Source organism: Drosophila hydei, unplaced genomic scaffold (assembly GCF_003285905.1).
Source record: "Drosophila hydei strain 15085-1641.00,03,60 unplaced genomic scaffold, DhydRS2 tig00008114-arrow-pilon, whole genome shotgun sequence".
Lineage (NCBI taxonomy): Eukaryota > Metazoa > Arthropoda > Insecta > Diptera > Drosophilidae > Drosophila > Drosophila hydei.
This window is the reverse complement of record NW_022045827.1, coordinates 8,648,946-8,661,054: the sequence shown is the minus strand read 5'-3', so window position 1 is coordinate 8,661,054 and position 12,109 is coordinate 8,648,946. Positions and strand designations below refer to the sequence as shown.

The 12,109-nt window shown below is 36.0% G+C and overlaps 1 protein-coding gene across 2 annotated transcripts; it reads right to left on the bottom strand.

Moving 5' to 3' along the window:
- Positions 1–40: 40 nt before the first annotated feature.
- LOC111601018 (lipase 3) lies at positions 41–3,181 on the bottom strand. Of its 2 annotated transcripts, none has more exons than XM_023317434.2 (5): positions 2,842–3,181; positions 2,384–2,732; positions 1,255–1,432; positions 839–1,194; positions 41–770 (listed from the first exon to the last, which is right to left on the bottom strand). In XM_023317434.2, the coding sequence occupies exons 2-5, from the start codon at positions 2,597–2,599 to the stop codon at positions 204–206; spliced, it is 1,317 nt and encodes a 438-aa protein (XP_023173202.2). In that variant the 5' UTR covers positions 2,600–2,732; positions 2,842–3,181; the 3' UTR covers positions 41–203. The 2 variants fall into 2 exon arrangements, with proteins under 2 accessions (XP_023173202.2, XP_023173193.2); XM_023317425.2 differs by having other exon boundaries at positions 833–1,194; positions 2,842–3,180.
- Between the last annotated feature and the right edge of the window lie 8,928 nt (positions 3,182–12,109).

Sequence of the window (12,109 nt, the reverse complement as noted above, 5' to 3'; positions counted from 1 at the left end):
GAATAATATGTTGATCTATTTGTATTAACATCTACCCCCTTTAAAGCTATATAACATGTAATTATTACACTAAGCTTTACTCGATTAATAAATATTTAATATATGTACAACAAATAATGGCCAATTGCTTTTGTATTGAGCTCATACTGTAAGTATAGAGAGGACCTAGACTAAATCGATATTAATTATAGTTCTTATGCTAATCAATTCGTCGTATCTATGTTATTATCTATTTCGCATGCGCGCATTTGCTTGAGCATCGCATCCCAGAGTAGAGAACGTGCATCGACGCCCCAGATGAAGTCGAGATGATTGAACTCTGGATAGTCCACCAGATAATGATGGACTACGTTGGGCAGCCTGCGGCGCAGCGACTGCACATCCGCTGGCTGTGCCAGCCAATCGTTTTGGCTGTAGTAGAGAGCAACCTTGGCCTTGACATTCTCCAGCTTATATGCAGGTGGGCTTATGCTATTGTAGTGCCAGTGATTCCTTAGCCAGCCATAGTCGAACTGACGGAATTCACCTGATCTGCGCACCTGGCCAAAGTGTTGCATCTGCTTGGTGGACGCACCAGCCGGTGCATGGCCCACCACGACGGGCAGCATTGTCTCATTCAGCTGCAACTTATCAAAGCCCGTAGTTAAAAAGATCACGTTGGAACAGATCTCCTTCGTTATGGTGGTTTCATCGCAGATCAGCTGATTGAACATTACAATGAATTCGTTTTTGGGCAAAAACTCATGAACACCAATCAGCTTGAGCACGATCTGTAAAGAGTGCGAAAAGCCACTATAAGTAACCGCAATGAGAATCGCAGAGAACAACTTACGCTCACCGAGGCATGAAACTCGGCCAGGAAATTAACGACCGGACTCTTGCAGTGCCTCAGATAGGCAACGGGCGCCAGAGCCTGCATCGCTATGATCTTATCCATATACTCGGGTCGCTCACTGCCCATAATCCAGAAGACAACGGTACCCTGCGAGTGGCCGATGTAATGCAGTTGCTTAAATCCCGTCGTGTCCAGTATATAATCAATTGTCTTGGGTATATCATGCACGCCCATTTCATGGAATGTAAAGTCCCAGAACTTGGCATGCGAATGCGTATACTTTATATGCTTTCTCGAATATGTATTGCCACGAACATTGGCCATCCAGACGTCATAGCCCTGCTCGTACAGCATGTAGCCTGTGGAAATGGGTTTCAAATTAGAGTTTAAATTTCATATTGTTATTTCATTGTTTATACCTAGACCCTTATTGGGACCCATCATCACCCAAGTGGCAGAGCTATCCAAGAGTCCATGAACTAACAGAACAGGCGTTGCTCCATGCCTGGCGATGCGATGCACTGTCAATATATAACCATCGTCTGTTGTCACACTATGGTTCTCTGCCGGATAACCATATTTCTTTATAAGACTGTACTGTGAGGAGAAAGAAAAATGGTGAATGTTAGTACAATTTAAAAACATTCTAAAACTTAAAGAATAAGTAATGAGTAACAATAATTAACAATTATTTTGATATTAAAACGAAAAAAGTCTTTAAAATCTAAAAAATTAATTATAATAATATGTTAAAAAATTTAATAAAAGTAATGATTATTTATATATAATTACTATAATTTAATAATTATATATGTAAGATTTTAAAAATTTGTTTGATTGTAAACAATTAGCTCAGATATTATAGCAAGTATTTTGTAATTATCTGAAAGATTAATAACATTGAATGAAGTGCAAGAGCTTATAAAATTAAATATATAAAATGAAATAAAAAAATTAAAGATTTCATAACTTAGTTTAAAAATGGTTGAGAAATAATTTTTATTAAAATACATTTTGATTTTATATTAAAACAAAAACATAAAAATATTGTTAAAAATAAAAATAAAATTCTTTGAAAATATTTTTTAATTTATTTTTATACAAGTAAAACCAAAGTTCATAAAACAATAAAAACATAGAAGAAATCGTATAATAAAATAATGAAATGTGAAAACCAATTGTTAAATTCAAATGACCATTAAGCGTGAATATCATCAGTTATGCATTATTATAACTAATTAATGACAATTAAATAACCTGCCAATCGGCTTTTTATCAATTAACTGTAAGCTAAACGGGTTTTGATTTTTAGGTAATATATAATTATTTAATAACTGCAGATATTATATATATATATGTATTAATAAATAATATGTACTCTCTACATATAATTAATAAAATTGTAAACAAAATTTTAATCTGCCATATTTTTCTTTATATAAATTTATACACATTTAGGAATTAAATCATATTATTTTTAGACACTTTTTTGCGTTTTGCTATTTTTGCCTAATACCAAAACTTGATTATGTTTTCATTTTAACTTACCGTATCTAAATGTGAATCCTCCTGTATATTGGGATCCACAGTAGTATCAATTTGCACATTGCTATTTACAGTAATGGAGCGCCCCAACAATGTTGGCGTCTTGAAGTTCAGATTGAATAGCGAAATATTTCCGAAGATAAATGATAAATCCGCTTGGCTCTCCAGAGGAGCCAGACACAGGCACAAGCCAAATAGCAGCAATGGCTTTAATGACATTATTCTTGTATATATATTTTTATATAGTATATCTTGAATATATATTATAAATAATTTCTATTGTTGTGAACGCTGTGAGGTACAAATGTTGACTGCCGATGCCAATGAAACTTTCGTCGCGATGAAATGAAAACTGTAAAATATAAGCGATAATTTCGATTATGTGTGTGTTTGTGTGTGCGTGTGTTATACTTTCAATTGATTCACGCCAAACGCACAACAACAAGAAAACAAAAACAAACCAAATATTGGTCAAGTTCGATGATAACCCGCGGCTTCGTCAGCCACTGCTGATAGGCAAACAAGTCCGGCTTCAGATTAGAGCTGCCTTCATTTCACAGCATCTAGAATGCTGTATATATATGTGTGTATATGTATAACAGATGTTTGAAGTCTTGACTTTGACTTCGGTTTACGCACGCGACTTCTAGGCTGGTTTATCTGGTTGCTGAACTCTTGAGCTCTGCATTCGACCGCTTGTAAATCACAACTGCGTCATTCACTGCCCTGCTGTCGTCATGTTGCCAGGCCAATTGCTCGGGCGAGTAGCAGCATAAATAAATAAATATTAATAATACTTCCCCCTTAGCTACCTCTTTGTGAGCGAAAACAAATTACAAAATAAAAAAAATATATATTTGCTTTACTTGCTTCTTTTTTTTTCTTTTCGAATTGTTGGTGCGATTCGTTCCGTCGACCATTTGTGACTGAATCGTGTTTGCCTGTGTATCTTGCCTTGATTTGAACTTTGTCGTAGCATTTACTATATTAATTACTAGTTTCCGACCCACACACTTTGTATCTGCCCAACCAGTCCCAAAAAAACGCTCATCTCTGAACTTCACAGCAAACTCGTATATCTCGTCGTCGCGTCTCTCAATGATTGCTGCTTAGCTACCATATTTCAATAGGTATTCGTAATTATCATATTGAACAGTACGTCACAGCCATGACGTTTTCATGCGTGGTATATCTTGAAACCAGTTTACAAACCTGACCCAATAATCGAATAATTTGATTGCCGATAAGGCAATATTTTTGTTTTATTTTTATTTTAGATTCGAGTCTGTTGTAAAACCAAAGTCCGAATCTAACACAATCAAGTTGCACTTGATAATCTATAATTATTATTAGTAATTGTTGTTGACTTCCGAATGACCTATACACAATGATAGCATTTTTGTATAATAAATGGTTATTTTAGCTTTATAATGCTGATTTCACAGCCTAAAGCCAAGGGTCTATAGGGTATACGGGTTTCGATAAAATGCATGTAACAGGCGGAAGAAAGAGTTACAGATCATGGAAGACACATGATACTGACTAAATGAACTAAATTATAAAAATCACAATAATCATAATCACAATAACATTTAAGTACGTTTGTATACCCCAATCCCCCAAAACTTTTTTATAGGGTACAACGCGCGATTCGGAGAATTTCCTATTCCACTCCCGATTAAAGCATCCTGTTCTGTTTGACTCACTGTCCTATTGTTTGGCAGATTAATAGACGGATTGACTGATTGATTGACAGGCTTCAATCAAACCTGATAAATTAATAGACCGATTGCTGATTGACTGTTTGATTGATTGCTTGACTGACTGACTGAATAACTGATTGACTGACCGATTACCTGCCTGATTGAATAACTGATTGTCTGGCTGATTGCTGGTTAACTGCTTATAGACTGAATGCTGATTGACTGTTCACTGATTGAAGACTGATTGACAGACTCATTAATAGAGTAATTGCTGATTGACCGAGTGACTAACTGATTGACAGAGTATTTCCAGATTAACTGAAGAGCTGACTGACTAAATAATTGATTGATTGATTGAGTGAGATTGACACACACAAAATTGATTGTTTAATTTACTGAATTATACGGTAAGAGTCTGGTCTACTAACTTACAGACTTGCTGATTGACTGATGCTAGAATTTTTATACGAACTGAGACATCAAAATATTATGAAATTAATTTTCAGAAATTATTTAGTATTTCTTGATAATTAGAAAACAAAACATTTTTGATAGCTATAAAAAAATTATGTGATCGCTTATACCTAGACTAAAAACAATTAACTTAATCACCTTAGCAAATGAAAACAGAGAACTGCTGATTAACTGTGAATCATTGCAATAGATATGGCATATGATTTCACAAAACTGCGAGCTAGTCAAAAACAATTAAGTTTTATTATTGGCCTGGTCAAAGTGCATTTAAATATTTTAGTTAAACACAATGTTTATGCGATTATTGTTTTTGAATTGGTCAGAAGCTGCCGCTGATAAGCTAGTATCAAATTATCAGATGACCCGCTTTGAGGGCTATTCGGAAACCACACAAAATTAAAATTAGAATTCGTCTATTTACAGCACTCAACAAACACAGAGGCAAAACTAACAAACATCGAAACTGGAACTATTTGACGAGTTCAATGAGTAAATTATGTGAACTCTCACAAAACATTGCTGAATGTCTGCTTATCAGAGTGTGCACACAGTCACACACTCAGCTCAATGTTATTGAATAACGAAATATGGCTTATTTTGCATTAATGCAGCAAACAGTTACAGCTGACTCAGCTACAAGCGATACAAACTCATAAAACACACGAATGCAAAATGTTAATATATATATATACATATATTTATATTAATGTAATTCTATATATATAAAGATATACTCGACATTGTCCAGTTCATTAATTCAAGCAGCTCATAAATTTATTCATGTTATTTCTGTGCTTGTTATGATTATCGCTATTAAAGCTAGTCTTCTAATAGCCGACAATCAATGCTCAACACCGTTGTCAACACTTGTTGCTAATGTGAAATGTTGCTAGGCTCAAATGTTGCCAAGGCAATAAATGTTGCTTAACATGCAATAATTGCAAGATTTATGAGTAAAAGAGTTTAACAAAGTTCTAACTGATAAATGTAGCAATTGCTACGCCCCTATATATATACCTTGTTTTATAAATCCATTGAGAGACGCCATGAGTAACTCCCGATTTCACTTCTTGCATGATTATAAGCCTCAGACAACATGTTGCCCAGCCAATTGCTGCCAAGCTGAATATTTCATAAATCTTAAACCGCACGTTTTATAGCTGTATTTAATTGTTTTCATCCCATTGAATGTGCATTTTGTGTTATTTACTTTGTGGTTGGGCATTTGAACATTTCAAATATCCAAACAACTCCAACCGAATCAAAGCGCTGCAAAAAGCCACTCGTTTTCATGACATTTTGCATTTTTAATTCGACCCATGAGATTGACAGCAGCAGCAGCAGTAGCCGTCACCGCAAGCCACAAACAATTGTTGGCAAATAGAGCCCATTCCCATGCAGTATGCCCCCCATTCATGTCCACGCCCATGGCGATATGTCGACCCAACACACAAATGGCAACTGACAAAATGTTCAATAGAAATTGACTTAGTTACAAAGTTTTAGCTCGTTTTTGTTGACTGTGCAAAGAGTTGAGCTGAGCTGATAAAATGTCGTAAGTAAGACTTAAAAAAAAATGGCATTTCAAAGTTTCAGAAATTAACTTAAACTGTGCATTTTATCAAAGTGCAAAAAAAGAAAAACCTGTGTTGACCTAGTTTAACTTGACTCCAAACTTTTGTTCCCTGAATCCTCAAAAACAAACAAATCTTTTTGCTATAATGAAAAGACTTCCAAATTTGTCATGAAACTTATGTGATTTTTCCAATTTGCTGGAAGTGAAGTTCAGAAAGTGGGAGAAGAGGAACAATAGAGATATGATATTATTACCATAAATAAGCTCTTAAGGCAGAATCTGAAAATAAGGAAATAATAATTTGTTTTTCAGAATGATATATAAAGATTAAAAGTGTTACATATAATATTTTAAATGTTAATAAAATATATATCTATATATTAATCACCATTATTTTAGCATCATCCATGTACCCCTCGAACATAGCTTCTGCTTACTTTGGAAGAACCCACAAATGTTTATCATTATTTTTTAATGATATCTAGGAAATTCTATTATAATATGGAATTGCTCAACAATAATAGCTGAGGCAGTTGTCAGATAATCGATTGAACCCTTCAGCACTCGCAACATCTGCGCCTATTTATACAAATAATTAACTGTCAACTGCAGAAGCCGAAAAAAATGCTATTTGCCTCCCTAGCGCTCACACATACACACCTTGAGTTCCCTACTCACACACATACAATTATAGGCAATTTTACTGTCGCTACGAGAAATGTGAAAAATGAAAAATATAAATAAAATGTTGCTGAAGAGGGCTGTAAAAAATGTGCGAGAAAAATGATTTTTGCACGCCTCGGCGACATTGGCAGCGGAACAGAGCGCAGGGTGCCAACGGGACGCGGTGGGATAACGGTATGACGACTCCAGCTGCCAGTGTCATTAACTCGACAAACCGCTCGACAGCAGCGCAATGCGAGTTATGCGTATAAGTGGAGCGGAAGTGCACACGCTAAGGGGTCGAGGGGGTTGTGCAGGAGCAACCACTCAAAAAAAAAAATAATAACAAGACTGCACAAGACATTATATAACGACTAAGGAATACCCTAAGCAACGGCATGCTTAAACTTACCTACACTGAGTTCAACAACAGTAAAAATATGGCAAGAAACACTTACAAATTAACATACCTCTGCGGATGCTGACGTAAAGTGTTCCACATTTAGTCATAAAAACATTTACACCAAGCCATTATACCTCATTTAGGCAAATGCTTAACGGCTGTAGGGTATAAAAAGCGATGTTAAGGCATTCGTTATGTCAACAAGCAACAATGAGTGACAGAAATATAGAGCACTAGCAGCAGAGAGCAGCGAGCAGGCAGCAGGGAGTCCCGTTATGCGCATTACATCACTCATTTTGAGTTCTTTCTTTTTGCGCGTTTGTATTTGTAATTGCAGGAGTCATAAGTCGCCTAACGACAAAGTTACCGCTACATTCACCACCAGTCGCTCATCGCGCTCTCTCTCTTTCGTTCCCTTCGCGCTGCCCACGTTCTGTTGTTAATGAAGTGCAGCTCCACAGAGCTACTGCCACCCGCTCTATTACTCTCTCTTTCCCTGTGCCAAACTGCAGTCAAACGACAAATGTTTCGTTTTCTTGTGGGCAAAGTCACGGAGTACTTTGAGCTCGTAGGTACGAGGATAAAGAGGAGCAAAGTCTCTGCTCTGTAACCTTTTGTGCTTTGTGGCACGTTTTGCCTTTGGCGTTCGCTCCTCCCTATCGCTCTCGCTCTCGCTTTCTTTAAAGCTTACGAATTTTGTGCTTGGCTGAATTTTAAGTGGCAAATGCGTTAATTGGGCATTAAATGTAACAAAGGTTTGTTGTTTTTCTGCTTGTTTTTGTTTAAGTAGTTAAATTCATTGCAGTCACGCATTTAAGAAAACGAAAAGTACACGGGCTTATCAAATATTACTCAAATTAATTAGCCACGTGGTTTCATGTATATGTCATCAGCAGCAGCTGCTTGCTTTAGCGCTAAAAAACACCAAATTTCCCTGCAGTTTTCCTAGCCTTAACTCATTGAAAATGGGAATTCATAGTTTTGTTAATCAAGGTCGGGCAATTAATGCTAAAGTTTTATTGTTTGTACAAATTTTCTTTATATTATTATTTCTTCCATTAACTTTTGCTGTAATCCAGGGTTGTTTAAGATTGCTAAATGCATAAAAAAAAACAATAATTGTTTTTATTATTTAAATACATTTCTATTCAATTGAATTTAATTTAATAGTTTTTCAGCTTCATTAATAATTTCTTTATTTCAGAGCACCTTAATCTTTAAATATATGGCAAATTTCTATATTAATTATGCAAAAGGTAATTTTCTCAGTATTTTATACAAAAGATTATTTAAATGGGACTTTTATCTAAATTTCCCTTTTTAATTGTCTAGCAGTAGGCTTAGATTTCCCACTGCAAATATATTTATAAGGCAAACCAGCAGAGGTTTTATCACTTTCGCTTCGGCTCCGGCCGCAAGCACTTCTCCTTTTTTCTCTTAAGAGAAACTATTTTTTTTTTAATTTTTTTTCTTTTTTAATATTTTTCTCCTTTTACTCTTTTTTTCTTTTTTAATATTTTTCTCCTTTTACTCTTTTTTCTTTTTGTACTTTTTTAAGGGTTTGGGATCCGCCAAGTTTTTACTTATTTTTTATTTTTGAATGCATTTTAAATTGCGATTTTATATAGCTTATATGCTTATATAATAAATCCCTGATTGAAGGGTTTAATAAACAAGTCACTTAATATCATATACGTGATTTTCAAACCATTAAACCCTCTTGTTGTGCTGCGCTTGACAAGCGGATTCTTTAAAACGTCACGACATATACTACCCGAGGGCTTTAAGAAAATCGCTGCCAACAAATCTATCCATTAGTTACTCCCGGAAGTGCGCTGAATCCGCGACCTGCTAAACACACGCCCAGTGTGCGAATCCTGTAGGGATACGAAAAAACTGCGAAAGGTGGGTGTGTGAATTCCCACAAGCAGCAGCGTCAAGAAGGGAGAAATAAAACATTTTTGCAAATATTTATGCGAACAAGCTCCCACTCAGTGTGTCACTGCTTGATTCTTGTATCCTTCAAGCTCTCAGGAGCAGCGACGGAGGCATCCCCTAGCCGTCCTCGGCACACGTATGAGTATCAATTTCATGAGATTTATGCGCTTGGCAAAAGGCCATAAAATATTTATTGTTTTATGCTGCATGTTGCCAATGATAAGCAGCCGATAAGGGCCGCAGCGCAAGTAGAAGCAACAGCTGAGCATATCGATACAGGATGTGCTCGCATGTAATGCGATACGAGGGCGTAAAGGATAACGGATAACAATGTTAGGTAAAATATTACCTTTAAAGATAGATTTATTGTCTAGGCACATTCGAAATTTAAATATATAATTTCGAATGCAAGAATTACAAGAGTATTTCTTGGAATTAATTTATTCTTAATTATTTAAGGCGAGTCAAAAACTGAAGTTGATTTTTTTTGTGGGAAATTTTGTATTCAAAGTTTTGTATTTTTATCGAACTTGAAATAAGTTTGGAAGTTGGACGAGTTACTGTAATAGATTTTATGTAGGGTCTGTAAAGTATTCGTATTGAATTGTTTCTAATGAGTGTATTTGTGGAGGGATGTTTAAATGTAAAAATGAAGATTTTTTTTTTTGAGGATTCCTTTTAATTCAGAGGAAGATATTTTACTAAATGATTTTTTAATTTATTTCATATGATGATATTTAATGGAGCTTCTGTGATAAAACGTTGACGAGACCGAATTAAAATAATTCAAATTTCAAATTAGACACGAAATGCTAATGTTGGTGATGTTGACTAATGTTGACTAATATAACTCGATTAAGTAATTTACGAGTATCAAAAGCGTACGTATTTTTTGATGAGAAGCTTCATTGGGTATTAGTGTTTCGTTCTTTGTGTGATGTGCTGTGGAGCACATGGCGGGCGAAGTATGTATTGGTGATTTGGTATAGGGGGGAGTCTTGTGTATTTAAATATTTGTTCAAGGATGTAGAGTAGGCTGATTTAGTCAGTTTCAGTTCAGGAGTCTGGGAGTAACAATTTGAAAGGCATTCAGAAAGCCAATTGATTTATGCTGTGCCATGTCAACTATTCAGTGAAGACTCGAATTTCAGGCAGTCAGCCAGCCAGCCCGCCTACTCGGCCACCTGTCTGCCTGCCTTTTCTTCACCTGTGCATGCTGCCGTTCTTCAATCAAGTAATAAACTGGGATCTGATGCAGGGCTCGACGCACGCTCGAAAGTGATTATTGATTTAATTACACATCAAAGTGATGGCAAATGAAAACAAAGACAAAGATGATGCACGAAGGCATGAGACGAGACGAGCTGCCAGTTGCTGCTGCGTCACTGAGTAGACGTAATAAAATGCTAATGAATTAATTTTCGCAAGAACTTTGCAATAAAGTGGGTAACAGGCCCCCTTTCCCAGCCTGCTTTTGATATTGTCTTATATAGAGGTGCCCCAGTCGTAGGCTACATTAAATTTAATGAAACTTCATTTAATTTAAGGAGCCAAATGAATTGGTTCTTAATATTATTAAGCTCAACTGACGATGCATTAAATTTACCTGAACTAAGAGTTAAAGCAGAAATGCAAGCAAATCAAAGACAGGAAGACGACAAAAGGTTACATTTAATTTTGTAATCTTTTTATAAATATTAAAAAATATAAATAATACAAATATTAAAAAAATTCTCTTTTTTATTGAATTGTCGTGCGGCAATCTCTCCGGTGGTCGTTTCGTCCAGCTTCTTTTTTGTATATGGCTTTTCTGTTATTTATAATCGGTATTGAGAGGACCCTTAAATCTAACCGGGACAGTATTGACGTGAAGTGTTTTAGAGTAAATAGTTAGGATGAAGGCGAGTTAAGTATGTTTGTCATGGAAGTGTGGGAGGTTTTCTTGAAGTTGCGATTTGGTAATTTGTTTTCAGTCTGTATTCGGTGGTACACTCAGTATCTATAGCTCACATAATTCAGTAACCTGGCCAAGAATATTAAGCTGCACCGCCAACAATGAGAAGGTCGTAATATTCACAGCTCGCTTGACTTTTTCGAGCTAACGTAAATAAAACATTTATTTTTTATTTTTATTTATTTTTTCTCTTTTTTCTCTTTTTGTCTTAAATATGTATTATTGCATATTGAAGTTGATTCGGTCTATTGGATGCGAGTTGTTGAGGTTAAAAGGTAACTAAAATTCCAACTTAAATACGTCTTAAGTAGATGGAATTATTTTAGTGAGCATCGACTGGGGCCCGTGATATTTTGTCTGATTTAAGCCAACTCGATGAAGTTGCTTACGTATATCTTACAGGCTATATGCCTCTCTTATACAGCTCCGTTGGCTGATATTGAAACATTTGTGCGGCCTCAGACATAGTTTGTGCTAAGTAAACGAGGGGAAGCTGCGCGAAAGCAATTTCCTGACCAGTTTTTCGTTTGATTTATTTGCACAAGCAGCAGGCATAAAAAAAGCAACAGAATTGTGAGTTGTCTTCTCATGTATCTCAAAGATACATCGAATTTGGCTAATGCTAATGAAATGCACGCATCGAACTGAGGGATGGGCAAACAGAGGAAGGAAGCAGGGAGCATTGGGCGCCGTAATCTCAACAATGGCACTGAGCTCGTAAAAAACTCGGCAAGAGCGATAAAAATCAAAGAGCTCTCGGGTAGAACAAAAAAAAAATGCCAACAATTCAAAACGCAGCGCGCAGTACAACAAAAAATTTCCACTTTTCCACTGACCGCAAAGCAAACTTTGTTTCCCGCCCGATTTATGCGGCAATATTTGGCTTTGAAATTGTCTACCACTCGAGCCCCCTTGCCACGCCCATCTCCCTGGAGGCAGATGCAACCTGTAGCTTTGCTTTCCATGGGGGTAAACTTTCGCTTCTATTTACATTTTGCGCTTGAACGCACTTTTTATC

Bases quoted from the DNA above. Each gene is read 5' to 3' on its own strand.
- LOC111601018 (XM_023317425.2), bottom strand. From the start codon at position 2,599: ATGTCATTAAAGCCATTGCTGCTATTTGGCTTGTGCCTGTGTCTGGCT. The intron at 1,433-2,383 runs GTAAGTTAAAAT...TTCTCCTCACAG, and splicing joins AGGATTCACATTTAGATACG to TACAGTCTTATAAAGAAATA. The intron at 1,195-1,254 runs GTATAAACAATG...CCATTTCCACAG, and splicing joins GGGTCCCAATAAGGGTCTAG to GCTACATGCTGTACGAGCAG.